The sequence below is a fragment of the Camarhynchus parvulus genome, chromosome 27 (assembly GCF_901933205.1).
Source record: "Camarhynchus parvulus chromosome 27, STF_HiC, whole genome shotgun sequence".
In the NCBI taxonomy this organism is placed as follows: Eukaryota; Metazoa; Chordata; class Aves; order Passeriformes; family Thraupidae; genus Camarhynchus; species Camarhynchus parvulus.
The window spans coordinates 3,455,554-3,481,221 of NC_044597.1; the positions used below are offsets into that span (position 1 = coordinate 3,455,554).

Genomic DNA, 25,668 nt, shown 5'->3' on the forward strand with positions numbered 1-25,668 from the left:
TGGCACAGCGTCCTGGGGCAGAGAGGGCTGGTGCCAGCTGTGAGCATCCCCCAGGCACTGCAGGGCTGGAGCTTTGGCAGCAGGGCTGGGTGTACGCAGGCTCTGATGTGTCAGGGGTGATGCCAGCAAGGGGGGGAAGGTCTTCTGGGGGCCAAGTACTGTGGCGTGAGGACCCTGAGGCCCTGTGGGTTTGGGAAGGACAAAGTTTGGGGGCATTTCTGCACTGAGGGGGCCACCACCCCTCTCAACCTGGGAGCTGCTGGCCCTGGGCAGGGCAGCTTTTGTCCTTGAGCCCCACCGGCAGTGCTCAGCCCTTCCCTCCCTCCAGGCGCCCCTGCGGGCTCTCTGTCCCTTTAAAAGGCCTCCAGGCGTGGCTGTGGGACCATTATCCCATCCCAGCTGGACGAAGAGACCGGACAGTCCTGGACGGCCCTGGAGAGCCGCTGCCAGCAGCGCTGGCACACCGTGGACTGCAGCCCACGCAGGTACGGGGCTCCTGTGGGGGGCCACAGCTCAGCCAGGCCGAGCTGCGCGAGGGGGACCGGGGATGGGGAATCTGCTGGTCCTGCCCTGTTGGACCCATCCCTGGGGGAGCGAGTCCTGGGCACAGCGGGGGCCTGGGGACACTCCTGCCAGTGCCCGGGCACCCTCCCGTGAGCGGGCACGCCGTGGTGCGTTTGGGAATGGCGGGAGGATGGAGAGCTGGAGGGACCGTGCTGCCACCAGGGCCCGACCCGGCGGTCACTGCGTCCCCCCCAGCGCTGACCCCGCTCCCGCAGCGCGGCCATGGGCGAGTGGGGCTTCCTGAGCTCGCTGCTGGACGCCGTGCAGGAGCACTCGCCCATGGTGGGCCGCTTCTGGCTGGTGGTGATGCTCCTGTTCCGCATCCTGGTCCTGGCCACCGTGGGCAGCGACGTCTTCGAGGACGAGCAGGAGGAGTTCGTGTGTAACACGCAGCAGCCGGGCTGCAAACCCGTGTGCTACGACGCCGCCTTCCCCATCTCCCACTATCGCTTCCTCGTCTTCCACGTCGTCGTGCTCTCGGCGCCCGCCGCTCTCTTCGTCATCTTCGCCGTGCACCAGGCGGCTAAGCCGGGGCGCGGGGGGGCTCCCGGCCAGCGCGCCCGCCGCCTCCAGCCCTTCTACGTGGGCAGCGTGGTGGCTCGGATCGCCGCCGAGCTGGGCTTCCTGCTGGGCCAGGCGCTGCTCTACGGCTTCAGGGTGCAGCCGCTCTTCGTGTGCCGCCGCCGGCCCTGCCCGCACCGCGTCGACTGCTTCGTCTCCCGCCCCACCGAGAAAACCGTCTTCATCCACTTCTACTTCGTGGTGGGGCTGGTCTCGGCGCTGCTCAGCCTGGCCGAGCTCGCCCACCTCCTGCGCAAGGGGCCCCCGGCCCGGCCCGGCTGCTGCCACCGCCCGCAGGAGCGGGGCCCGGCTCCCGGGGGGGCTGCGGAGGGACCCCACCCGCGGGGGGACCTCACCGTGTGACCCTGCTGGGATGAGCTGTGGCCGGTGTCAGCCCGGCGGTCACAGCGGATCTCCCGGCCCCAGAGGGGTCTCGGCCCCCGCCGAGCCAGGGAATCCGCGCCGGGCTGGGCTGTGCCCCGGTGCCCCCGGTGCCCCCCGGTTCCTGTTGTGGGCGGCGGACACAGGGCTCACCCGGCAGCTGCTGGAAAAAAAAAATACGGACAAAAAGAAAATAAACAGGTCCCATCCCTGCGCAGGGGCAGGAACACCCCTGACCCCCCAGCCCGGCATGGGAGGGCCAGGGCTGTCCCCAAACCCTGTGCTGGGAGTGTCACAAATGCATCAGGGCTGGCCCCTGGCATAGAGGGACATGACTGTGGCCTCAAGGGTGGGAAGATCAGAGCTTTAGGGTTCTGGGGGGGGGGACCCCAAAGGGTTCTGTCCCAATCTTTGGGGATGACCAGACAGGCAGAGCAATATGGGGGGCCTGGGCTGCCCTCCTGCAGCAAAGAACAAACCCCCCTCAAACAGGGCTTGGGGTGCCACAGCCTGACCATCTCCTCGCCACCCCGGCTCCCCCTCCTCCCCTGGTATCCCCACAAGAATAACGAGCCAGGCACTAGAATAAATAAACTTTATTCTGGAGCCAGCCCCCCCCGTCCCCCCTCCCCGTGCCGGCAGGGCCGGGCCCCCCATCCCCGCGAGGCCGGGACTGGCACCACCCTGTGCCCCCCACAGTCCCCTCCCCGCCTGGGGGGCCGGGGCAGGGCCCGCCCGGTGCCCCCCGACTCTAAATCCACTAAAATCTCAACAACAACAACAAAAAAAAAAGGAATTTAATAATAATAAACCGTGTGCCCCCACCCCCCCACCCTCCCCCGCAGCGCCCGACGTGCCCCCTCCACCTGCACAGGCCTAAAAACCCCTCCAAACTTTTACAAAGGTTTTAAAACGTATTTATAGATATTTATAGATATTTATATATATATACTTTGCTTTCTTTTCTCTTTTAAATGACTCTGCTTCCTCGGCGTGCGGGGCTGGCCGGGCCCCCCCCCGCAGACGGCCGGAGCGGGGCGGGGCGGGGGGTGGCTCGGTGGTCGCGATCCCGTGGGTGCTGGTGCTGGTGGGGCCGGGGCGTCCCCGAGGTCCCCGCGCCCCTGAAATGTGACACAACCAACGCTGGGCTGGGCCCGGGGCTGCTGTGCGGGGATCCGCTCCGCGGGGGCTGCCGAGGAGTCCGCCCGGGGAGGGGGGCTGCAGCCGGGCCGGGCTGGGCGCAGGGGCTCCCCCGGTGCCGGCAGCTCTGTCCTGAGTGCGCGCCGGGCGCGGGTCACGGCGAGTGCGTGGCCGGGCTGCTGCGGTTGGAGCTGGGGGAAAGGCTGGGGCTGCAGCTGCCCGGGGGGGGGCCCAGGCTGCCCCCGCGGGGGCCGCCCGCCTGCCCCCCCAGCGTGTCCATGCCCTCCGAGTTCTCCAGCATCTCCTGGATGAGCGGCGGCATCGAGCCCGGGATCTCCATCTTCAGCGTGATCACCCGCTCGGCGCCTGCGGGAGGGGCAGGGTCAGCGGGGGGATGCCACAAAGTGGCGCTCCCAGAATTCCAGCCTGAAAGTGGCACCCCCAAATGGTACCCAAAAAAAACCCGAAAATGGCACCACCAAAACTGCGTCACTAAAAAATGGCACACTAAAACCGGCACTCCCCCCAAATGAGCGCCCAAAAACTGGCACCCAAAAACTGGCGCCCAAAAAATGGCATGCCCAAAAGGCACCCAAAAAACCCCCAAATGGCACCCCCAAAAGGCACCCAAAACTACCCAAAATGTCACACTAAATCTGGCCCCCCCAAATGGTACCCAAAAAAACCCAAAACGGCACCACCAAAATGGCACACTAAAACTGGCACCCCCCCAAATGAGCGCCCAAAAACTGGCCCCCAAAAAATGGAACGTCCAAAGCGGCAGCCTGAAAGTGGCACCCTCAAATGGTACCCAAAAAAACCCAAAATGGCACCCCCAAAAGGCACCCAAAAAAAACCCAAATGGCACCACCAAAATGGCATCCAAAAAGTGACACTGCCAAAACAGCAGCCTGAAAGCATCACCCTCAAACTGACACCCCCAGCTTTGCTTCTCCCTGGGCACTGAGGACAAGGGACATGGTCACATCTCCAGCATCCCTGGAAGATGAAGTGCTGGGTGTGTCCTTCATCCCCTCTGGAGGATGCTGAGTGACCCAGACCCCCCAGTGTCCCCTGGATGCTCCCTCAGGACCCAAAGCCACAGGAGCCTCACCCTTGGCGCTGATGCTGCGCAGGTCTGTGATCTTCATGAGCATCTTGGGGAACATGTGGGGCCTGTTTGGCCTCCTCTTCCTCACGTAGATCTTCAGTGCCTCCAGCAGTGGCTCCTGCAGCTTGTCCACCTTGTCAGGCTGCTCCAGGTCCTGGCGGTCTGGGGAGGGGGCACACACAGTGGTTGAGGGGAACGGCACACCCTTGCCATCCTGTGGGTTCCCAGCTCCCACCGCTTGGGTTTCATTTGGGATCTCCTTGCTCAGCCATTGTGGGGAGCACGGCCGGGCTGCCCCGGGGGCCCGCGGGCACCGGGCAGGTGCCCATCCTTGCACCCACCTCCGCAGATGAGGCAGATGGCACTGAGCAGCCCCGTCTCGGCGTCGTCCATCTCCAGCGGCAGCAGCTGGTTGGCGAAGGCGAACACCAGGTCGGTGAGGGGCCCGAACCCCGCGTTGTGCATCTGCGTGCGGTTCAGCGTCAGCCCGTCCGAGAAGGTCATGGTGTCCTGCTCCGGCGTGTAGCGCGTGCAGATCCGCAGGATCTGGTGTGGGGACAGAGGGCGGGGAGCTCAGCCTGGCGTCCCCTCCTCATCCCTGTCCCCATCCTTGTCCCCATGTGTCGGAACTCAGCGCATCCCTCTGGGTGTCCAGAGTTGCCAAGGACCCCACCGGGGGGGCTGAGAAACCCTGGCACACAGCTCAGAACACCTGGGGATTTGATTTTGACCCCTGGAGCAAGTTGCCAGCTTTGTATGAGGACCTGAAAGTCACAGAGGTTTGAATGGTGTAATAATAAAATTATCACAGGGTGGAAATGTAGATTTTAGGATTTTTGGTTTGGGGGTTATGGGGACAAGATAGAGGAACTTGGGCATGTCCAGCCTTTCCTCTTCTTCTTCTTGTTCTCCATTTTCTGCAGTGATGTTGGCACTTTGGGATTGGGTTAGAGTAGAAGTGCACTGTCTAACACAGGTGATAGGTATTGGGAATTAAGTGTAAATATGTTATACGTAGTTTGTAGTATAAAAGGACAACACCGCCTTGGGGGTGGTCAGAGTGCCTGTGGCTGCCCTGCTGAGCAGACCTCGGCTGGGCAGAAAGAAAATTTTATAGATAAGAATTAATAAACAACCAAAAGACCGAAAAGTGAAGAGTCCAGACTCGTTCTTCAGCCGCACAGGCCGAAGCAGAGACATCCTGCACATCTCGGGGCAGCAATTAACACCAGCAACCCAAGACCCCTGCTCACCAGGATGTCGAGGCAGGCGGCTTTGAGGAGGGTGATCTGGTCGGCGATGGTGAGCGTGGTGAAGCCAGGGAGCTGCTTGGCAAACTCCACCGTCTTGATGATGCACTTGGTGGACAACTCACTGAACTTGTCCCACAGGTCGATGTCCAGGGACACGCGCTGCTCCGAGCTGTTGTTCTGTGGCGGGAGGTGGGGGATGAGGGCACAGGAGGGGTGCCACCCTCCCCAGCCCCCCAGGAGCCCCCAGACCCAGTGACACTCACCGTAGTGTATTTGCCGAGCTGGCAGAGCGCGGGGAAGGTCTCCTGGTGGGCTTTGCGCACCTTCTCGATGAGCTCCTCCACCTCAGGTGTGATGATGTAGCTCTCCGAGCACTCCGGCTTGGGCACGTCCTTCTTCTTCTTGTTCCGGTCATTGCGGACGGCTGCAGGAACGGCAGGGTCATTGTCACCTGGCCCTGGTGCCACCCAGCCCCTGCCCCACCCCGCTCTGCCCCTCAGGGCAGGATGGGGACCTGCCACCAGCAATGGGCTCAGCTGTAGTGACAAGCTCCCAGCAGAGCCATCAGCCCCACAGATTCCTTTAAACAACCCCCAAGTCATCAGTTAGACCCTGCACCCTTGGGGGGCCCACACTCCTTGCCAAGGGGACAGTGCTCTGCAAAGCAACACATCAGAGAGGGACCCCAGGGACAGAGAATGGCAGCTGAGCCACCACAGTGGGTGAAGGGCACAGGAGGGACCCTGGGGGTGGCAGCTGGGAAGGGAGGAGCAGCTGGGAGGAGCCCCAGCCCTGCAGGGATCAGTCTCTATAGGCTGAGAGGGCCAGGACCCCTCTTAGGTGCAGGGTGAGCCCCTGGGATGCTGAACCCCTCTGGCAGTTCCTGGGCCCCCAGGCTCTGCCAGCTCCTCCCAGGGGTCCCAGTCCCCAGGGGCTGGCAGATGGGGCAGGACTCAGCTGTGCCTCAGCAGCCCCACCCCCCCAGGCACCCACCGTGGGGGCACAGCCGGGCACCATGACAACTGCCAGCAGAGCCGGGAGGCCTCCTCAGCGTCATTTATCTCTGACATTATCAATCACGTGTTGCCTGGGCAACTGCCAGGCTGTGACACAATCCCAGGGGGTCCCCATCCCCCTTGAGCCTTGCTGGGCACACGGTGGGGGCTGCTGGCGATGGCCCATCACACCCAGAACCCCCTGAGCAGGACACCAGGCACGGTGTCCCTTCATCCCTTCTCCATCCCCATCCCCATCCCATCCCCACTCACACTCCTTGGACATCCCGACTTCGAAGCACTTCTGGAGCCGGCAGTACTGGCACCGGTTGCGTGTCACCTTGTTGATGATGCAGTTCTTGTCCCGGTGGCACGTGTACACCATGTTCTTCTGGATGCTGCGGCGGAAGAAGCCCTGGGGACCCCGCACGGCCCCGTCAGCGCCCGCCACGGGGACCCCGAGCACCCCGAGGAGCCCGGGGAGCCCTGGTGGCATTGGGGGCCGGTGGCAGCGCTCACCTTGCAGCCCTCACAGGCGCTGACCCCATAGTGGTAGCCCGAGGACTTGTCCTGGCACACGAAGCAGGGCTTGTAGATGCGGGGCAGGGGTGGGGGCGACGGGGGGCTGGGCACGATCTCCTCCGAGCTGGTGCTCTGCGTCTCCACGGCTGTGGGGAAGGGGAGACACTCAAAACACGGAGCCCCCCCATCCTGCACCCCAAGGATGCTCCCCAGCTCCAGGGGTCCTGGCAGCCCCAGCCCAGCACTGCCCAGCCCGGCCCTGGCGCCAGGTCGAGCGGGGCCAGCGAGGAGAGGACGCGTGCTGGGAAGATGCAACGTGACATTTCCAGGTCACAGAGACGATGTGGAATTCAGGCAGACAAAAAAAAAAAAAAAAAAAAAGGGGGAAAAAATACAAAGAAAAGAAAAAGGGCTGGGATCCCAGGAGCCCCCAGCCCAGGCAGCGCTGCCAGTGGATGAGGGGATGGAGGGTGCAGGGCCAGCCTGGGCGAGCTGGTGCCACACACTCAGTCACACGTGTGGGCACACGTACAGTGTGACACCTGCACACACAGGGTGACCCCCACAGCCCCAGGGTCACCCACCACCCCCAGCCAAAGCGTGGCCCCCCAGGAGGGGACAGGCACAGTGGCACCCAGCTGGCACCCCGAGGTCCCCCAATGGAGGCCATGCCCAAGGGCAGTGCCACCTTTGTCCCCATAACAAGCACACCCTGGCCCTGACAGCACAGGGGACACAGCCAGTACACTCCTGCACCCCAAAACCTCATGGAACATGCCTGTTCCCCTCCTGCACCCCAAAACCTGGAGGGATGTGCCTCGTGCACCCCAGAAGCACCCCCATCCCCTGCAGGATGTGCCCAAGTCCCCCAGGTCAAGCCTTGGCCCTGTTTGGACAGGGAGGGGTTCAGTGCAGTTGGGGTTCACTCCTGGAGCTGGGGGGACTCAGCACAGTTGGGTGCACCTCTGGCATGTGGGGGGGCTCAGCACGGTCAGGGCGCGCCCCTGGAGCTGGGGAGGGGCTCAGCACAGTTGGGGTGCAGCCCCAGCGTGGGGCACAGCCAGGCAGGGGTTAAGCGCTCCCCGGCTGCTCCGGGATGTTTGCGAATGTTTTTCTGCAGCAGAGCCAAGCGAACCAGTCAAACAGGATATTAAAGGCCAGGCCCGGCGGGGGAGCCTGGGCCCCCCCCCCGCCCCGCCGGCCCCTGCACCCCAAAAAGGGCCCCAGGGCCGCCGGAGCCCCCCCGGGGCCGGGGAGCCGCGGGGAGCCCCGGTTGGGGACACCCGGCCCCGAGAAGGGGCCCAGCGGAGCTGGGGGGATTGGGGGTGAGGGGTGGGGGTCCCCAGGCCGGCGGTGCCATGGGACCCTCGCCAAAGGGCACGGGATGGGGCCAGGGAGGGGACAACGGGACAAAGCCAGCCCTGACGCTTGTCCCGCTTGTCCCCAGGCAACAACGGGGACGGGGAAAGTGCGGGGTGTGACAGGAGAGTGTGGGGAAGGGTGAGGAGTACCTGGGGTGGGGTGGGATACGAGTGTGTGGGGTGGGAGAGTGTGGGGTGGGATGTGAATGTATGGGGTGGGACATGAGTATGTAGGGTGGGATGTGAATGTATGAGGTGGGACACGAGTGTGTGGGGTGGGAAACGAGTGTGTGGGGTGGGTGGGATATAAATGTATGGAGTGGGATATTAACGTATGGGGTGGGAAACGAGTGTGTGGGGTAGGACATGAGTGTGTGGGGCACCGGGAGAATGTGTGGGGTGGGATCTGAGGGCACGGAGGGGATGGTGCAGGGCGGGATATGAGAGTGTGGAGCACCGGGGGAGTGTGCAAGGCGGGATACGAGCGTGCAAGGCGGGATACGAGCGTGTGGGGGGGGCTGGGAGGGTGCAGGGTGGGACTCGGGGCTGCGAGGTGGGATGTGGGTGTGCGGGGTGGGATACCGGGCTGCGGGTGGGACACGGGCGCGGGGGCGAGCGCCGGGCAGAGCTCCCGGGCTGAATAAATCACCGCTGCCACTCGAGGGAGCGGAGCCATTAAAGTGACTGAGAGAACGTCGTCTATAATTTATCGCCTCTTTTATATAATTTAAGAACTTCCTCGTGGAGAGCTGCACTCACAAAACGCGGATTTGACAAGATTTTGATGTGCTGGGTGCGGAGGGGGGAAGGGGACCCGGCTCCCTCCGCGTCCCTGCGCTGGCAGAGCTGCGCCAGCACCCCGGGAATCCCCTGCCACCACCATCACCAGCCCGGTGCCACCGCGGAGGGGACACGGCCACAGCCGCCAGCCTGGCCAGCTCCCCAGGAGCCCCCCCCACGGCAGCGTCAGGCCTGGGTGGGCACAGAGCAGCACCCAAAGGCGCTGAGCGGGGCAGGATGGGTGCCACGCTGGGTGCCGGGGTGCAGCTGGGGACACGGCGGACCCCAATGCCCAGGCTCAGCCCGCAGCGGGGAGGACCCCGCTGTCCCCCCCACGGCCGAGGCAGCGCAGCCCGGCTCCAGCTGCAGACCAGATGCTGCGGCTCCGCCAGATCCCGGGTGAGCGCCGAACGCGCCGCCCCCGCCCGCGGCCCCGCCGGCTGCTTCCTGCCCGCGCCGGGGGACCCCGGGGCACCCCGACACCCGCACCCCCGCCCTGGCGTGGGAAAGCGCCTGCGGGGACACCCCGTGTGCCACCGCCCGAGGGGACACCGGCCTCCGCAACGCCACCACCCCGCCGTGCTCCGGGACACAGCCCGGCCGGCGGAGCGGGGAGGATGAGGATGGGGGGATTAGAGGGGGAGCCCACCCGGGGGTCGCAGAGGGGGTCACCGGGGGTCCCGCAGGGCGGTGCGGTGGCAGTGCCGTGCCAGGGGTCACAGCCCCCACACGGGAGGGTGGAGGCCCACCCAGGGCTTCCCTGCGGATGAGAATCCCACGTGCCCCGAATTCCTGCGCCTCTGCAGGAGAAGGGGGAGGGAGGGAGAGAGGGAAGAGGGTGCCGGGAACCCAGAGCCCCGGGCTGCCCGCTCCTGCTCACGGCCACCGGCCACGGGCACCGCCTGGTCCCCACGGGCATCCTGCCCAGCACCCGCTGTCTGCCCCCTGCCAGCACCAGGCTCTGGCGTCCTCAGAACCCCGACACACCCACAGCTTTCACAAGGCCATGTGAGGCCACCCCGTGCCCGGCGGGGGGGTGCCACGCACAATCCAGCCCCACGTACCCCTCTCACACCCCCACAGCACTCCAAAAACCCCCAACAGCCCACGGCTCCACAGGGGCAGGGGGCTCCCACTGTCTCGGTGGGCTCCTACGGGATTTCCCACCACCCTCAGGAGCTGCCTCGTGCCTCAGTTTTCCCCATGGTGGCAGCCTCACTCCTCTCCGGGGTGTGGGTGGGCTCCCCGTGCCCCCCGAGCAGCTCTGGCTCTTATGCCAACACAACACGCCCCGCCGGGCAGGGCAGTGCCACGCTGGGCCAGCTGCCAGCACCACGGGGCCAGCGGGCACGGCCGCAGCTGGCTCTGAGGAAACTGAGGCACGGCACGGCACGGCTCAGCCCTGCCCGGGCTGGCACCCCCGGGCTGGGGAGACACGGGCACCTCGAGTGACGTCGGGAGCGGGGCACAGAGCCAGGGAGTGCCGCCAGCGCCCGCCGCCCACACGCTCGCCAGGTCATGGTCACCGCGACCAGAGCCCCGAGGTGCCCCAGCCAGGGCAGGGGACACACGGCCAGCAGCGCTGCGACCCACAGGGAGCCCCCGCAGGACTGGGGGGCACAGAGAGGGGACAATATCCCTCAGCGACCCTGCTCAGAGACAGAGCCGGGGGCAGCGCTAAGGGTGGCACTGGAGCTGGGCACCCCCGTGCCCACCCTGCCCAAGCGAGGCCTCGCAGAGGCAGCGGGAGCCCCCGCATGTCCCCAGCGCAGACAAAGGCCCCGCGGCCGCGCTCGGTGCCAGCGCAAAGGTCGAGCGGCCCCGAGACAATGAGGGGAGCGACACCGGGGGTCCGCGGCCGCGCAGCCTTTGCACAGCGGGCACCCCGCCATGGGCCTCCGCCAGGGATCCCCGCCCTTGGCGGGGTGAAAGTCCCACGGAACGCGGCAGGACCTTCCCCGGGCCGTTGTGGTGCCCCTGGGTGCCAGGACAGCACAGCCGGGACAGGAGACTCCTGCAGCCCCCCCCAGATCTCACTCGCCCCCACCCCGTGGGCACAAACCGCAGCAGGGCTCCACATCCCCGAGGGGGAGCAGCTCCCAGCGCGGCCGGCACTCGGACCGCGCTGCCCGTGCCCATCGCGGTGTCCTTGTGCCCTCCGTGCCCCCGGCACAGGGCACCGGGCCGTGATCCCTCCAGGGACACGGGGCAGGCTCCCTCCAGCGGGAACAGGACTGGCCCGGCCCCACATCCACCCCCTGCCCAGGGGGACCCCCCGATCCGCGGCAGGGTGGGGGCCCAGGCTGGGGCTCCCCCGCGCCTGGGCAGCAGCGGCGGCTCCGTCTGTAGTTAATTGGATTTTCCCGGAGCCTTTATCAAGAGAGAGCGAAATTCCCGGCGGAGCCGGCGCTGCCCGGACCCCGCTGCGGGAAGGGGGGGGCGAGAGGCGACCCCCCTGCCCCCCTTCACCGAGCTCGGCCCCGACTGCCCCCGAAATAGGGCAGGGGGTGTTTAAAGAGCCGGAGGCTTCTGCGCATGGAGCGGGTGGGGAGGAGGCTGAGGGGGCTGAGCCCCGCACTCTTCCAGGACCAGCACTGAGCTCAGCCCCCCGCCCACGGCCCCCGCACCCCGCACCATCCCCGCAGCCCCCCCCACCCCCGCCCGCGTTTCGGGGCCGCTCTCCCCGGCCCGATGCGACGGGCGGGGGGCCCCGTCCGCCCCCGGTGCGCAGGTACCTACAGCGGCCGGAGCTGCTCCACGGCGGGGGGCGGCGGGGGGGGCAGCCCCGGGGGCCCGGCCCGTAGAAATCCATGCGGAGGAAGGGGCCGGGGGGCAGCCCCGCCACCGCCGCGCCCTCGTACATGGCCCCGGGGCGGCGGGGGCGGCTCCCCCGGCCGGGGGCGGCCCCGGGCGGTCAGTGCCCCCCCGCGCCCCCGGGGCGCCCCGCGCCGCGCTGCCATCGCCCCGCGGAGCGGCCCCGCCGCTCGCTCCGCGCCCGAGCGGCGGGAGGAGGAGGAGAAGGAGGAGGAGGAAGAGGAGGAGGAGGAGGAGGAGGAGGCGGGGGGAGGGGAGGAAGGCGCAGCCCCGCCGGCTCTGCGGCTTCGCCAGCCCCGGTCCCTCCCGGCACCCGCCGCCTCCCCGCGCTTAACCCGCTCCGCGCCGCGGGGCCGCACCGGCACCCGCAGGAGAGGGGACACGGATACCGGGCAGGGACACGGACACCGGGCACGGACACGGGACACGAACACCGGGCACGGACACCGGGCACGGACACCGGGCACGGACACGCAGGAGAGAAATGGACCCGCCGGGGGTGGGGGGGGGGCACGGACACAGGACACGGACAAGAACATGCGGGAGGGGGGCACGGACACCGAGAGGGACACAGACATGCAGGGGGGTAACAGACGTGGTGGTGACACGGACACGGAGGAGGACACGGTGAAGAAATGGACACGCGGGGGCACCGGGACACGCAGGGGAACACGGACGGGCAGAGGGACGCGGACACGCGGGAGCGAAATGGGGAGGGAGGGGCTCAAGGCGGGGCTGGGGGGCCCGGGGGTTGCCCGGCGGAGATGACGGGGCCCTGGGGGTCCCGGGGGGGTCCCGGGGGCTGCCCGGCGGCCGCAGCTCATTTGCCTAATGGGATGCGGGTGAACTGCGGGTGAACCCGCGGGAAGGGCTCACCTCGGCCTGACCCTCGGCCCCCGCCCCGGGGCGGTGGGTGGGTCTGTGTACATGCATGTGCACATGTGTTCATGCATGTTCCCAGTGCATCACGCAGGGCCATGTGTGCTCCTGCTGCACAGACACACGGGGAGGTGTGTGTGTGCCTGCACAGGGCAGCCTGTATGTGCACACGTGTGTGCATTCGTCCTGCACACACACACACATACACACACACGTGTGTGACACCGTGTCCCACCAAGCACAGCAACAGCTGAGAACATGAACACACGAGTGTGTGCACAGCCTGCTGTATCCATCTGTGTGTCCATGCACACGTGTGTGTGCTGGCTTGTCACCCCTGCAGGGCACAGATCCGTGTGCCACCACTGCCCTTCACACAAGGCCCAGCTGAAGCTGACACCACAAGCCCAGGGAGCCCAAGTGGTGACAGCGGGGACGGTCACACGCCAAGGACAGGCCCTGGGGGTGCCACTTCCCTCTGCAGAGGTGATCTCTGCTGCACAGCGGGCACACCCACGCTGCCCCGGCCCCAGCTGCCCAGCTCAGGCTGCCCTGGAGGGAGAGGAGCCCCACTGAGCCCCCAGCTGGGCCCTGCCATGGGCAGCAGGAGCATAGGCGTGTGCACGGCTGGGAGGGTGCGGGCACTGCCTCCCACATCTGTGTGTCTGCGTGTGTGTGTGGCTCTGTGTGTGCCTCTGTGACTGTGTGTGTGTGTGCATGTGACTGTCCTGTGCGCACGTGTGACTGTGCACATGTGTGGCTGTATGTGTGTGGCTTTCTCTGTGTGTGTCGCTGTACATGTGTATGTGGCTGCACATGTGTGGCCGTCCATGTGTGGCTGTCCATGTGTGGCTGTACATGTGTGTGTGGCTGAGCACATGTGTGGCTGTCCATGTGTGGCTGCACACGTGCGGCTTTCTCTGTGTGTGTCGCTGTACATGTGTATGTGGCTGCACATGTGTGGCTGTCGATGTGCGGCTGTACATGTATGACTGTCCCCGTGTGTGTGGCTGTGCATGCGTGTGGCTGTACATGTGTGACTGTCCCTGTGTGTGTGACTGTCCATGTGTGGCCGTTCCATGTGTGTGGCTGTGCACGCGTGTCCGTGTGTCCGTGTGTTCGTGCGGGGCTGCGCAGCGCGGCAGCAGCGCCTGTTTAAATAATAATGGCAAGTCGGGGCTTTGCTTAGCCAGCAGGTTTCGAACAAAAGCCCAGCGCTGCTCCAACTTCCTGCAGCGAACATGACAAATGTCTGCTCTGACTCATTTACCAGCGCTGGAAAGAATGTGGCTGCGATGGAGGGGACGGAGGGGACGGCGCAGGGGACGCGGGCGGTGGCACCGCGCGGCCGGGCCGTGCCGGGGGCCGCCCCGACGGGCAGCGCTTCCCATCCCGCATCGCTTCCTGCACCGCTTCCCACATCCCTTCCCGTCCCGCATCCCCTCCCGTCCCGCGTCGGCGGCAACAGGAAGAAACAGAGATTATTTAAAAAAAAAAAAAGAAACAACAAAAAACCAAAAAACACAAAGCCTTAATTCCAGAGCCAAGAGGAACTGGGCGAGGGGACACCCCGCACGTAAATCCCGCAGTGTGAGGGGGACAGGCACACCCCGCCCTGAGCCACATCCCACCAGCAGCCCGGGGACACGAAAACGGGGCCCTTCCAGCACCATCCGCAGCCCCGCATCCTCCTGGCCGCGCTCCCTGAGCGATGCTCCGGGGGGACAGAGCCGCCTCCAAAAGGCTGATGCAAACCCAACGCACCCTACAGCCCATAGGGACCCCACGGAGAACCCCCCCGTGCCGGAGGGGATGGCTTTGGGATGGCTTTGGGATGGCAGGGTCACAGGGATGCCCGCAGCCCCCACACGAACCCCCCCATCCCCTCCCCCACCGCCGCGCCGGCACCTCGGGGCCCCGCAGCCCCCCCCGGGCCCCGCAGCCCCCCTCTCGCCCGCCCACTTCAAAAGACCCCATTTATCCCCTTCAGCCGCTTTTGAGCCCGGCGAATTCCCGGCTGGAGCAGGCGGCTCCCCCCGGCCCCTGACAGTGATAGAGAACCTCCGCCTAATGGGCTTTCCCAGGCCGGGGGCCCAGCGCCTCATCAATCTTCCCCGGGCAGGGATGGGGGGGCCGGGGGGGTCCCCAGCACCGCACCCCGCGGGGCTCCCCCGGCCACTGGCCTTAGCGGGGCCCCCCGCCCCCGCCGCCCCCGGCCTGCAGGGAGCACGTTTTGCTCATTAATTTTTAAAAATTAATTAATTACGGGGCGCTGCGGGGGAGCGGCTGCGGCGCGAGGAAACCGGAGCCAGCGGGTTGGGTGACAGGCCAGCCCGGAGCGGGGCCCCCTGTCCCGGCAGCGGGGCCGGGGGGCTGGGCTGGGGTCCCGCAGCCAGGCCTGGGAATCAGGGCGAGGGAGCCCCTCAGGGACCCCCCAGGCACGGCACGGGCCAGGGGAGGGGACCCCCAGGGACAGGCAGGCGCCACAGAGCCCCCCGGGATGGGGATGAGGGCACAGACATGACCCGGCGGTGCCACGCGTGCCAGCGTGGGTGTACACACCTGGCACAGGACACGGGGCACGCTGCTGTGTGTGTGTCACCAACACACAGGCACTGAGGGCACTGATACACACATGTGACACACGTGTGGATGCACACACAAGGACAGAGGGCACTGACACACACACACACACACTGTGACACACACGGGCACAGAGAGCACTCACACACACACACAATACGTATGTGACACGTGTGTGGATGCACACACAAGGACAGAGGGCATTGACACACACACACACACACACATGTGACACACACACGCACACCCTGCACAGCCCCAGCTGTGCACACACAGGCACAGAGGGCACTGGCACACACAGACACACCTGTGACACACATGTGTGTGCACACACAGCCCCAGCTGTGCACACACAGGCACAGAGGGCACTGACACACACACACACATATGTGACACACGTGTGCATGCACACACAGGCACAGAGGGCACTGACACACACACACAGCTCCACGCTGCCCGCCGAGGGCACACCGAGGACACACCGAGGACGTGCATCCCACACCCCTCGTGGCAGCACACACGTGCCCACACACTGCTCCCAGCCCACCCCATCCCCATCCCGGCCCCCACGGACCCGCTGGGCTGCCCAGTCCAGCCCCGAATGCCGGGAGGGGCAGCTGCACCCCCCAGCCCGGGGCCGTGCAGCTGCAGCACATCTGGAGAGGGCGGGACACATGGTGAGGAGGGGGCGGTGGCACCGGCGGGACACAGACACGGGCACCTCCCCGCGCCAGCAGTGGCACCACAGCACACCCCAAAACTGCAGCACCGACCCAAACAGGGCACCCACCCGCCGTGTGGATGCTACAGGCGGGGCGGGCAACACACAGTGCCCCCACTCCCTGCATTGCTCGGGCACCCAGCAGGGACGGCCAAGGAGAAACTGAGGCACGATTCCCCACCTGCCTCAGGACACCCTCCAGCCGTGCCCGCGGCCCTGTCCTCAGTGTCAGGGAAGGGGGGGGGACACAGGCGGCCCCCCCAGCCTGTTCCCACACGCCCGGAATGGCCCCAGAGCCAGCGCGGGGGAGTGGCCCCACCCGCCGACACCCAGTCGCTGAACTGGTCCCACTGGGTCCCACCGCCGCCGGGGCGGCTCCGGCGGGGGACAGCACCCAGGGCCGGCCCTGCCCGGACCTGCACCGGCCCCCGGGGCCAAGGACGGGCCGGGGGGGGCCCCGCCACACCCCGAGCCACGGGGTTCTCCCCGGCAGCGGGCGCCGCAGGGCACTCATGCTGCAGGGAGCAGGCACGGGGTGAGAAGAGGTCCGGCAGCCGCCCCACGGAGTCCAGGGAAACTGAGGCACGCTGAGGGGTGCTGGTTTGGGGGGATCCCGGGTGGGAGCCCACCTCCAGCAGCTCCCAGCTGCCGTCATGGCAGGCGGTGATTACCGGGGCCGTGATGGACGAGCCTGTCACGGGGAAATGGAATCGGGAGCAGCGGTGATGATGATCGTCTTCATCGCCTTCATCACCTCTCCCATGGCAGCCCCACCATGAACAAAGAGCCACCGTGGGGACACAGCACCCACAGGGTGGTCACAGTGAGGGACAGGAACACCCTGCAGGCCAATAATAACCAGCCACTAATGAAGGTGGCCACAATTAATGGCACAACCGCACCAGGACCACTGCCCACTCCCTGCCTCAGTTTCCCCAGCAGCAGCACTCACAGGGACACACAGAGAAAAAGCACCACAGAGCCCTCAAAATCAGCTCTCCACAGGTGTGGCTGGGAGCAGGGAGACCCCTCCTCACCAGTGCCACTGCCCCAGGGACACATTATGGATCCCACACCCCATACTGGGGACAGAGCCTGGCCTGGATGGGTCCCCACACATCCCCCCAGCACTGGGGGTGCCCCCAGCCCCCCCAGGGCTCTGGTACTCACTGGCAGGTGACGGGGTGCTGTATCCACTGACAGGAAGCTGGTGCTGGATGCCAGCCAGGGTGCTGGGCGGCGAGAGCCCCCCCAGCATGTGTGGGAAGAAGAAGGCGTAGGGGGGCACGGGGTAGCCATTGAGGTGCCCCCCACCCGGCGTGGGGCAGGAGCTGCTGTTGCTGGCCATGGTGGGCTCTCCGCTGCGGGGGGCTCTCAGGTGTGGGGTCCTGGGGGCCAGCAGAGCATGGGGCCCACGGGTGCCCTGCTGCCGGGCTCTCCTCACAGCTGGCGCTGCTCCTGTGGTGCTGCAGGGGGAACAGAGAGGGGCATTAGCACAGGGGCTGCGACCACTGACACCCCCACCCACCAGCCGTGCCTCAGTTTCCCCAGCCACACATCCCCTCCCGGCCCCAGGAGGGCGCAGCCGGCCGGGTCTGGGGCTCCGTGTGGGATTAACGCCGATCCCCCGATTAACGACACCGGGACGGCGGCACCGGCAGGCGCAGCTCACTAATCCCAGCTTAGCTGCCTGGGGGGGGGACGGGGGCACGGCGTGGGGACGGCGTGGGGACACTGTGGCCCCACAGGGCACCCCCTCCAGCCAAAGGCCACACCATGATCCCAAACCTGCCAGGCATGGCACATGGGGCACGCAGCAGAGCCTGGGGGCAGCAGCCCCTGGCCCAGCCTGGGGGGGCTGCAGGGCAGCTGGGGACGGGAGGGGGGGGACACGGGCACACTGGGGTCCCCTGAGGACAGCGGCTCTGCTCAGGGCTGGCTCTGCCGTCACTGCCACGCTCCCATTCCGGCTGTGCTCCCCCATCCCTGCGCGGATCCCGAGGGGGCTCAGGGACCCGGCCCCGTGGGGAGGGGGCTCAGCCCCCCAGGACCAGCACCGGGGGCTCTGCCGGCCTCAGGGCTGGGCCGTGCCCGCTGTGACACAGCCCTGTTCCATGTGCCATGTGCCATGAGCCACGCCGTGTGCCCACCGGCACGGACCCCTGCCCCGGCCGGCCGGGGGGCGGTGGGAAGGGGGGCGCGGGGCTTTCACAATCCCGGGCTGGCTGTTTATTTAAGTGCTGGCGCGAGGCCCGGCGGGGGCTGTTTATTTGCCGAGAGTGCTGGCTCCCGGCCCCGCGGAGGCGGAAAAGGATCCAGAGGAACAAGGCTGGGCCGCCCGGCAAGGCGCTGGGGAGGGGCCGGGATGGGCATGGCCCTGCCCGCCCCCCCAGAACACAGCTGGGTGCACCCACTGCAGGCAGGACCCCCCGTTCTTCCAGCTCACCCCAGCACCCACTGACCCAGCGGAAGCACCCATGGGGACACCCATGGTGCTGTCACCCTGGGGTGGGCACCCATCAGTGGCTGGGTGAGGGTCACAGCCCCCCCAGCACCCCAGTGAGTGTGGGATTCCCACAGGCACTGCCAGGGCACCGTGCCGGGCGCCAGCTCAGCATCGCCCTGGGGACAGCCCTGGCCTGGGCTCCACACATGGCACTGCAGGGAGCCTGGCCTGGGTGTGGGGCACTGCCCATGGCCCCCCCCCGGCCAGGCCGTGGCCCCCGAGCTGTGCTGGCCGGGGGGAGCCAGGGGAGGGAGGCGCGGGAAGAACTGTTTATGTTTGCCGGTGCCAAGTGCTCGCCGGGCACCGCGCCAGCCATGCCGGGGCCCAATTACTCAACCCGCTCAGGCCCCCCCACACTCTGCTGGCCAGCCAGGGACCGAGCCAGGCCAACGCCGCTGGCCTGGTCACCCCAGCGACCCCCCCTTCCAGGGCTCCACACCATCAAAAGTGGCCAGGAGGATCTGGGCATCATGGCCAGCCTTGGTGCCATGGGTGCTGGTGGGCAGGAGGAGCTGCTGCCCAGAGGAGCTCCCCTGGGACCGTGTTCTGCTGCCACAGCCCCCAGCACACAGCTGCTCCCCGACTGGGGGATTGTGAGCATCCCAAATGGGGGTCCTGGCTGTCCCAAATGGGGGTCCTGGCTGTCCCAAATGGGGGTCCTGGCTGTCCTGACCAAGCTGCGTTCCCAGAGCCCCCTGGGTGAGCAGTGTGGGGCCAGGGGCCGTGCAGCCCCCTCGGCAGGGCCCATGCTCACCCGCCCCAACGCCTTTTCCTCCAGTCCCCGCAGGAGCTGGACGAGACCCGGAGCTTCCTGGAATCCAGCGCCTCGTTCCAGCCCCGTGGAAAACGTTGCTGCGGGGCCCGGGCCAAATGCAGCCACGAGGAACCTCCCACCCAGGCCGGGGGTGGCCCCCGGGAGCGGATGGACAGACGCACGGACACACAGATCAGGCCATTCCCAGGGCCAGCAGCAGTGGGGCTGGTGGGGCACATAATTTGGGGGGCCATGGCTGGGGGTGGGGGGACAAAGCTGGGGTGGGACAGGGCTGCTCAAGCCACCGTCCTGCTGTGACCCCAAAGAGAGCACAAAGCCCCGTGCAAAAACGTGTGCACACCCAGACAGTCTAGGCAGCACTGGCACAGTCCCACAAGAGACCCCTCCCAAAAAGGCAGCCCCCCATTGTGACCCCCCCAAGCTGGGCTCAGCACCCACATCCACATCCAGCATCAACCACAGAGCGACCAGGGTCCCACACCACAACGCCCCTTTCCCCAGTGCCCACCCCAGCCAGCCACACCTCCAGCCCACCCTGACACCCCCCAAAACCCCCGGAGCAGGCAGCACCCAGAACACCCCCAAACCCAGCTGTGCTTCCTGTCGGGGCACACGGTGATGGCAGCAGCAGCGCCCGGATGTGACACGCCGTGAGCGGGGGCACCGCCCTGGCACCCCCGGCAGTGGGGGGCAGCGGGCCCAGGGCTGTTTGGGGGTGCCTGGGCAGAGGGCAGCGACCCAGCCCTTCCTGTCACGCCGGCGGGCACCGTGCTCCCGGCCGCAGCTTCCCCTTGCCACTCTCGATTCCCAGGCCAACAGGTTTCGGTTCAGTCCCGGCCCAGTCGTCACAGCCCGTCACCCCAGACTCTCTCACCCTGCTCCCCTGCCACCCCAGAGTCTGTCACCCCACTGACGCATCACCCCACTGCCCAATGACCCCACTGACCTGCCACCCCAGCCCCTTGTCCCCGCTGCCATCTCAGGGCTCCCCACCGCAGCATCCCGCGCTCCCCAAACCTGGCAGCGGCCACCGTGCGCGTCCCCCACCCTGACCAGAACGGGCAGTGGGGACCCTCCCTGCGCCAGGCTGTCCCCGTGCCGTGGGCACAGCGGGGTTGCCGTGCTGAGGCACGGGGGCACAGGATGGCAGCCTCCGGGCAGGGCAGGAAGCGCCTGCGGAGCCACTGCGGTTGCAGCCTGCGGTTTCCTCGCTGGCAGCAGAGCCAGCCCGGGGTGGCCTCGCACGCGAGGCCAAGAGCCCGGCTGCCCCCATTGCCCCCCGCCACCACCAGCCCCTCCCCGGGCAAGCCAGCAGGGTTTGGAGGTTGTGCAGGCGTGGTGAGGTGCCCCCCTGACAGGGCTGCTGAGAGAGACCCTCTGCCGTATCCCCAAAGCTCTCCACGGTGAGTCACCGTCACGTTTCTCACGTCCCCGGGCAGGCGTGAATCATGCCCAGCCTGCGGCACGGCCGGAGCCAGCGGCACACACTCGGCCAGCGTGTGCCGGGGTTGAGGCTGCTGGGAACAGCAATCTGAGGATGCTCCGAGCAGTGCAGACCCCAGGACCTACATCCTACTCCTCAGGGCCAGCAGCCGACCCAAGGGCTTGCTCAGCCCCACTGCAAGTCCCTGGGCAGCACTGGAGTTCCAGCATCCCAACACCAACTGCAAGATACACCGAGCCACCACGGCTCCCCCAGCACAGACACAGCACTAGGGACACCACACTGGCCCATGGGGACACCGTCCATGCTGGCCTCCCCAACCCATGGAGGCACATGGGCACTCTAGGGAGCCGCCACTGGCCCTGCAGTGTGGGTCCTCACCCCAGCACCCCACATCTCACTGCTGCCAGGAGCCACAAACTGAAATTCCACCTGTTGCGGCCCGGCCGACTCCGGTTACGCCGGGAACGCGCCGCTCCGGTTACACCTCCCGCACCCACCACCAGACACGCCATTCTTCTGTGGGAACAGGTGCCCCAGCCCCCGCCACGGCCCCTGGCATGGCCACAGCTGTGCCACAGCACCACCGGCACCGCTCCGGCCTGGCTGCACTGTGGGTGCCTCGAGAGGAGCAGGCCAGTCCCAAAGGTGCAGTGGTGTCCCAGCCAGCACAACCCATCAGCCCTTCACACCGTGGGGACAGCACCTTGGGGACACACACACACCCCCCTGCCTGCCCAGGGAGGGGACATCCCCAGGCACAGCCCAATCCCCATCCTGCATCCCAATCCCAGGATGAAAGCAGGAACACGCAGGCCCAGGGTTCACAGTCCTGGAGTGTCCCATCCCAGGGCTCCCCGAGCGCCCCATCCATGGGGTCCCCGAGTGCCCCATCCATGGGGTCCCCGAGCGCCCCATCCATGGGGTCCCCGAGCGCCCCATCCCCGATCCCCAGGGGCTCCCGGGAAGCAGGGGGATGGTGCCCCAGCAGCCACTCGCGGCAGTCCCGGTTGTTTTTAGCCGAGGCTGCGGCGGCAGCCGGCGCCCTGGGAATGGCGTGCCGGGAACAGCGCGGCCCCAGACAGCCCTCGCTGGCTCGGCGACAGCCGGCAGACAAGTGCAGCTGGCACGGGGCCGCTCGGGACACGGCGCGGGGGGACCCGGCGGGCAGGCGGCTGCGCGACACCCCCGGACACCGGGATTTGGTGGCACCGTGCCCCCAGCCTGGGCAGGCTCCCAGGAGCGGAGCCCTGATGGACCTGGTGGACACAAACCGCTCCACCGGGACCCACCGTGCCGTGCCCGGGCTGGCTGCGGGCGGGCAGGCGGCCGTGAGCCGTTGCCACGTCCCCTTGCCATGTCCCTTGTCGCTGCCCAGCTCAGCGGGGACAGCGGAGGGGACAGCGGAGGCCACGGCGGGCACACGAGGCCCCTCGCCGGGCTCTGCCACGAGCCACCCCCCGCTAAGCCGCCTCCAGCCGCAGGGAGATTAACCCATTTTCCGTAATCAGCACATGTGTCACCGCAGATATGATCGCACACCCCCCCTCCACACTTGCTGTGCCCCCCCCGCCCGGGGCTGGCGCTGCCAGGGGTGCCCCACGGCATGGGGCACCTTGAGGCTCCAGGCACGCACTGCAGGGCACTCAGTTCCTCCAACCTTGAGGCGCTGCAGCAGCGCCCCAAAAAGGGCTGGGGGACCCCAGAGCTCAGCCACCCTCTTTGTGGCAGCACTGCCATCGGCGCTGGACGGTGCCAGGACAGCGGCTCAGGGCACGGCGGCTCAGGGCACGCGCGGCCAAATGTGGCACGTTGTCACACCAGAACCTCCTGGATATAAATAGATGCAGAGCGGCGGGATGGTGAATCCCAGCGCCGCAGGGCAGGCGGTGGCGGTGGCACAGCCGTCCCCAGGCTCTGTGGCCGCGACGCTGCTCCTGCCACTGCGGGGACACGGAGGATGTATGAGGACAGCTGAGTGAAGCCAGGTGTCCCTGTGGGATGGAGCAGCCGCAGGCACCAGGCAGCTCCGGATGAGGCGCAGGGCAGTGCCCTGCTCCTGTCATCCCACTGTCGGTGTCACCGTGTCACCTGGGGGGCTGCGAGCAATGGGCAAAGGGGACAGACACCCACCAGGACACCCACGGGCATCCCCGCTGCGAGCACCCGCGGGAGCGGGCGCATCCTCGAGCCGCAGCAAGGTCACCCCCAAGGGCAGGGTGGGGGCCCACGGGTGACATATGGCCCGGGAGCAGTGGCCGCGGGGCCGCTAAGCCACCGAGCCGTCACCCGCTAATCCCGGCGCGGGGACACGGCCGGTGCTGCACCCGCAGCCAGCAGCCGGTGCCCGCCCGGCTCTCCGGAGCGGGGGGACCGCCTTGGGGAGCCCCCGTGTCCCCCCCCAGCACCCACCGCGCTGCGGGGCGGCCCCTGCCACCAACGAGGTCAAAGGTCAGAGGCACAGATTTGGGGGACAGACGCACAGATTTAGGGGACAGACGCACAGATTTGTCCCCGCACCGGCCCGTCCCAACCTGGGGCGCTGCTTCCCATGCCCGGGGGGGTCCCCCCTCTATCGGGGTCGAACACCCGGGGGACTGCACCCCCAAGCCCCCACCCTGCCCGGAGCTCCGCCGCCCCCAGCCCGGCCCCGGGCAGCTGCTGCGGGAGGGAGGCAGCGGCTGACGGTCCCTTCCCCGGCCCCGCCGCCCCCCGCCCGGCTCCCCCGGGCCCCCCCGCCCGCCGCCGCCCTGTCAGCCGCGCAGAGCGATGGCTTCCTCCGCCCGCCGGCCAGGAAACGGCGCAGACGCCGCTCCCGCCCCCCGGCCCCCGGCGCCCCCCCGCGCTCCCGGCCCCGCTCCCCCGCCGGGCCCCGGCCCCGCCGCACCCCGAAAAGGGGAAGCGGCCCCGGCCCCCCCCCGCCGCGGGAAGGTGGGGGCGATGTGGCTGCGCGCACCGGCGGCCCGGGGGAGCCCGGTAATCCCGGGCTGGTGTCCCCAGCACCGCGCTCTGTGGCGGTCGGCCGGTCCCCGGTGGGGTGGAGAGGCTCCCCGGAGCCCGCCCCGGGGCGGGGGGGCAGCGCTGCCGCCCGGGAGCGCCCGGGAGGTCGGTACCGGGAGAGGGAACTCCGGCAGCCCCAAGCCCAGTGTAGGAGGCAGAGGTCGAAGCCGCGATCCCAAAGCCGCGGCGGCTCCGGTGCTCCCGGCAGCCGCAGCCCGGCGGAGTCCCTCCCCCGCTGCGGGAAGCCCGGGATCACCCGTTACCGGAGGGGGATCCCCAGAGGCGGTACCGGAGCCGCACCAAGACCCTCCTTCCCAACCCCGCTCCCACGGGCACATCCAGAACCCCCTCATTACCTGCTCACGGAGACTCCAACACCGAAATCCTTAAACGCGGGGAGTTCCCGGTGGTGGCTGCATGGCGGCGGCACCGGGAAGGAGCGGGGGTGAAAAGGGGGGGGGTTCGCCCCGGCTTAGAGGGGTGAGGGAGGGGTGGGGTGGGGGTTCCCGGGGGGGTTCACCGAGCGGCGGCCGCGGCCATTGCGAGTCATGTGCTCGCGGGGAAACTTTACCCGGGGCTGGGCCGGGCGGGGCGGCGGCGGCGGCGGCGGCGGCGGCGGCGGAGGGCGGGGGGGGAGCGGGAGGAGGACACGCCCATCCCGGTGGCCACGCCCCTGCCCCGCAGAGCCGGCCAATGAGACGCGGGCGGGGGCGGGGCGGAGGCGGGGCCAGCCGGGCTTTGTAACTCTTTGAAGTCTCCAGAAAGCGGAAGGGGAGAAAGTGGGTGCGCGCGCCGCGCCGGGGGGGGGGCTCTTAAAGGGGCCACGCACCTCAATTTCCAGCCTCCCCCTTACCCTTCTTCCCCCCCACGCTCACAGGAGGAGGTGCTTCAACCATCTCCCCCCAGCCCGCTTCCCGCTCCTCTGACTCTGGGTACCCACCCCCCACCCACCCCGGGTGGAGGATTGGGGCACCCACATGAGGGAAAACAGGAGTGGGTGCTCCAGGGGCGTAGGGGAGAAATGGGAACACACTGGGGGGAAGAGGGGAGAGGGATGGGGAGTCACTGAGCTGTCCCCCAGGCTCAGAGGGGAAGAGGTGCGGGCACCTGTGGCACCCCGGGACTACAGAGTGCCTGTACCCAGCGGAATTCCCTGTTCCCTGTCCCCGGAGAGATGCTGATCCGAGGAAGGCAATGGCGATGGAGACACGGCCATGGACACAGGCCACCCAGCCACATTCGGGGAGCCCAGAAAGGGCTGCACCCACCAGCACAGCCCAGACCCTGCGGCACGAGGGCTGTAAGGGCAGTGGGGCAGGAGCTCCCCTGGGAAGACACACATGTGAGGAGTGTAGGCAGCCTCAGCACATGCCCCGGGGGGAGTCACATTGACCCCCTGCTACCCAGGACCCTTGGGTGCCTGTCAGGCTCCCACTGTGCCCACACAGCATGGTGATGCCCACCAGGCCACTCAGCACATGCCCGTGCCTCAGTTTCCCCCGTGCGCTCACCAGAACGAGGCTGCGCACCGCGGCCGGGCCAGCCTCCGGCCCCCTCCCCGCACACCGAGGCCCAGGCGCCGGCATGTGCTCAGCCCAGTGGAATGTGCCAAATCACTCCCAGATGTGCACGCCGGCCAGCCCGACCCCCCTGCGCTCCCACCGGGGCACCGCCGACCACCGGGGACCCCGCCGAGCCCAGCCCGGCCCCGCCGCACCGAGCCCATCGCCGGCCGCATCCCGCCCGGTGCCGCTCCCCGCGGCGTCGCCGCAGCGAGGGCGGGCAGGAGGTGCCACCGGCCCCGTGTCCCCGTGTCCCCCGTGCCACCCAGGCCTCGCCCGGCGCGGGTCGCGCGGTGCGGGGTCCCGCCCCCAGCCGCGGCCCCGGTGCCAGGCGGGGAGCAGCCGGGCGGAACGGGGCTGTCAGATGGAATCTGGGTGCCGGCGGTGACGGCGCGGCGGGAGGCGGCCGTGCCCGCCACGTGGCCGCTTATGTAAGGAGAGTGCAAGGGAGGACAGCGGGGCACCGGGGACACCGGCGAGGGGACACCGAGCCCCCGCCGCGCCGAGCGCTGGGCACGGCCCGGCCCGGGCCGGCCCGGCCCCGTGGGCGCGGCACGTGTGTGCGGGGACAGGCGGCACGGGCGCCGGAGCCTGGCGGTGCCCCGGGCTCCGCACGTCGCTGCTGGCTGTCGCGGGGTGTCCCCTCGCCACGCTGCTGCCACCGCGGTGACGAACGGCTCCGGCACCCACGCTCCCGCATCCAGCTGCGCCATCGA

At 68.0% G+C, this 25,668-nt stretch overlaps 2 protein-coding genes across 3 annotated transcripts; one reads left to right on the top strand and one right to left on the bottom strand.

Annotated features, from left to right (window-relative positions):
- Positions 1–742: 742 nt before the first annotated feature.
- GJD3 (gap junction protein delta 3) lies at positions 743–1,488 on the top strand. Its single transcript, XM_030966291.1, has one exon. The coding sequence runs from the start codon at positions 787–789 to the stop codon at positions 1,486–1,488; it is 702 nt and encodes a 233-aa protein (XP_030822151.1). The 5' UTR covers positions 743–786.
- An 880-nt stretch (positions 1,489–2,368) lies between these two features.
- RARA (retinoic acid receptor alpha) lies at positions 2,369–23,904 on the bottom strand. Of its 2 annotated transcripts, XM_030966204.1 has the most exons (9): positions 23,747–23,904; positions 16,836–17,131; positions 6,525–6,673; positions 6,279–6,420; positions 5,274–5,434; positions 5,011–5,187; positions 4,099–4,303; positions 3,761–3,919; positions 2,369–3,012 (listed from the first exon to the last, which is right to left on the bottom strand). In XM_030966204.1, the coding sequence occupies exons 2-9, from the start codon at positions 17,011–17,013 to the stop codon at positions 2,801–2,803; spliced, it is 1,383 nt and encodes a 460-aa protein (XP_030822064.1). In that variant the 5' UTR covers positions 17,014–17,131; positions 23,747–23,904; the 3' UTR covers positions 2,369–2,800. The 2 variants fall into 2 exon arrangements, with proteins under 2 accessions (XP_030822064.1, XP_030822065.1); XM_030966205.1 differs by lacking the exons at positions 16,836–17,131; positions 23,747–23,904 and adding an exon at positions 11,408–11,555.
- Positions 23,905–25,668: the final 1,764 nt, after the last annotated feature.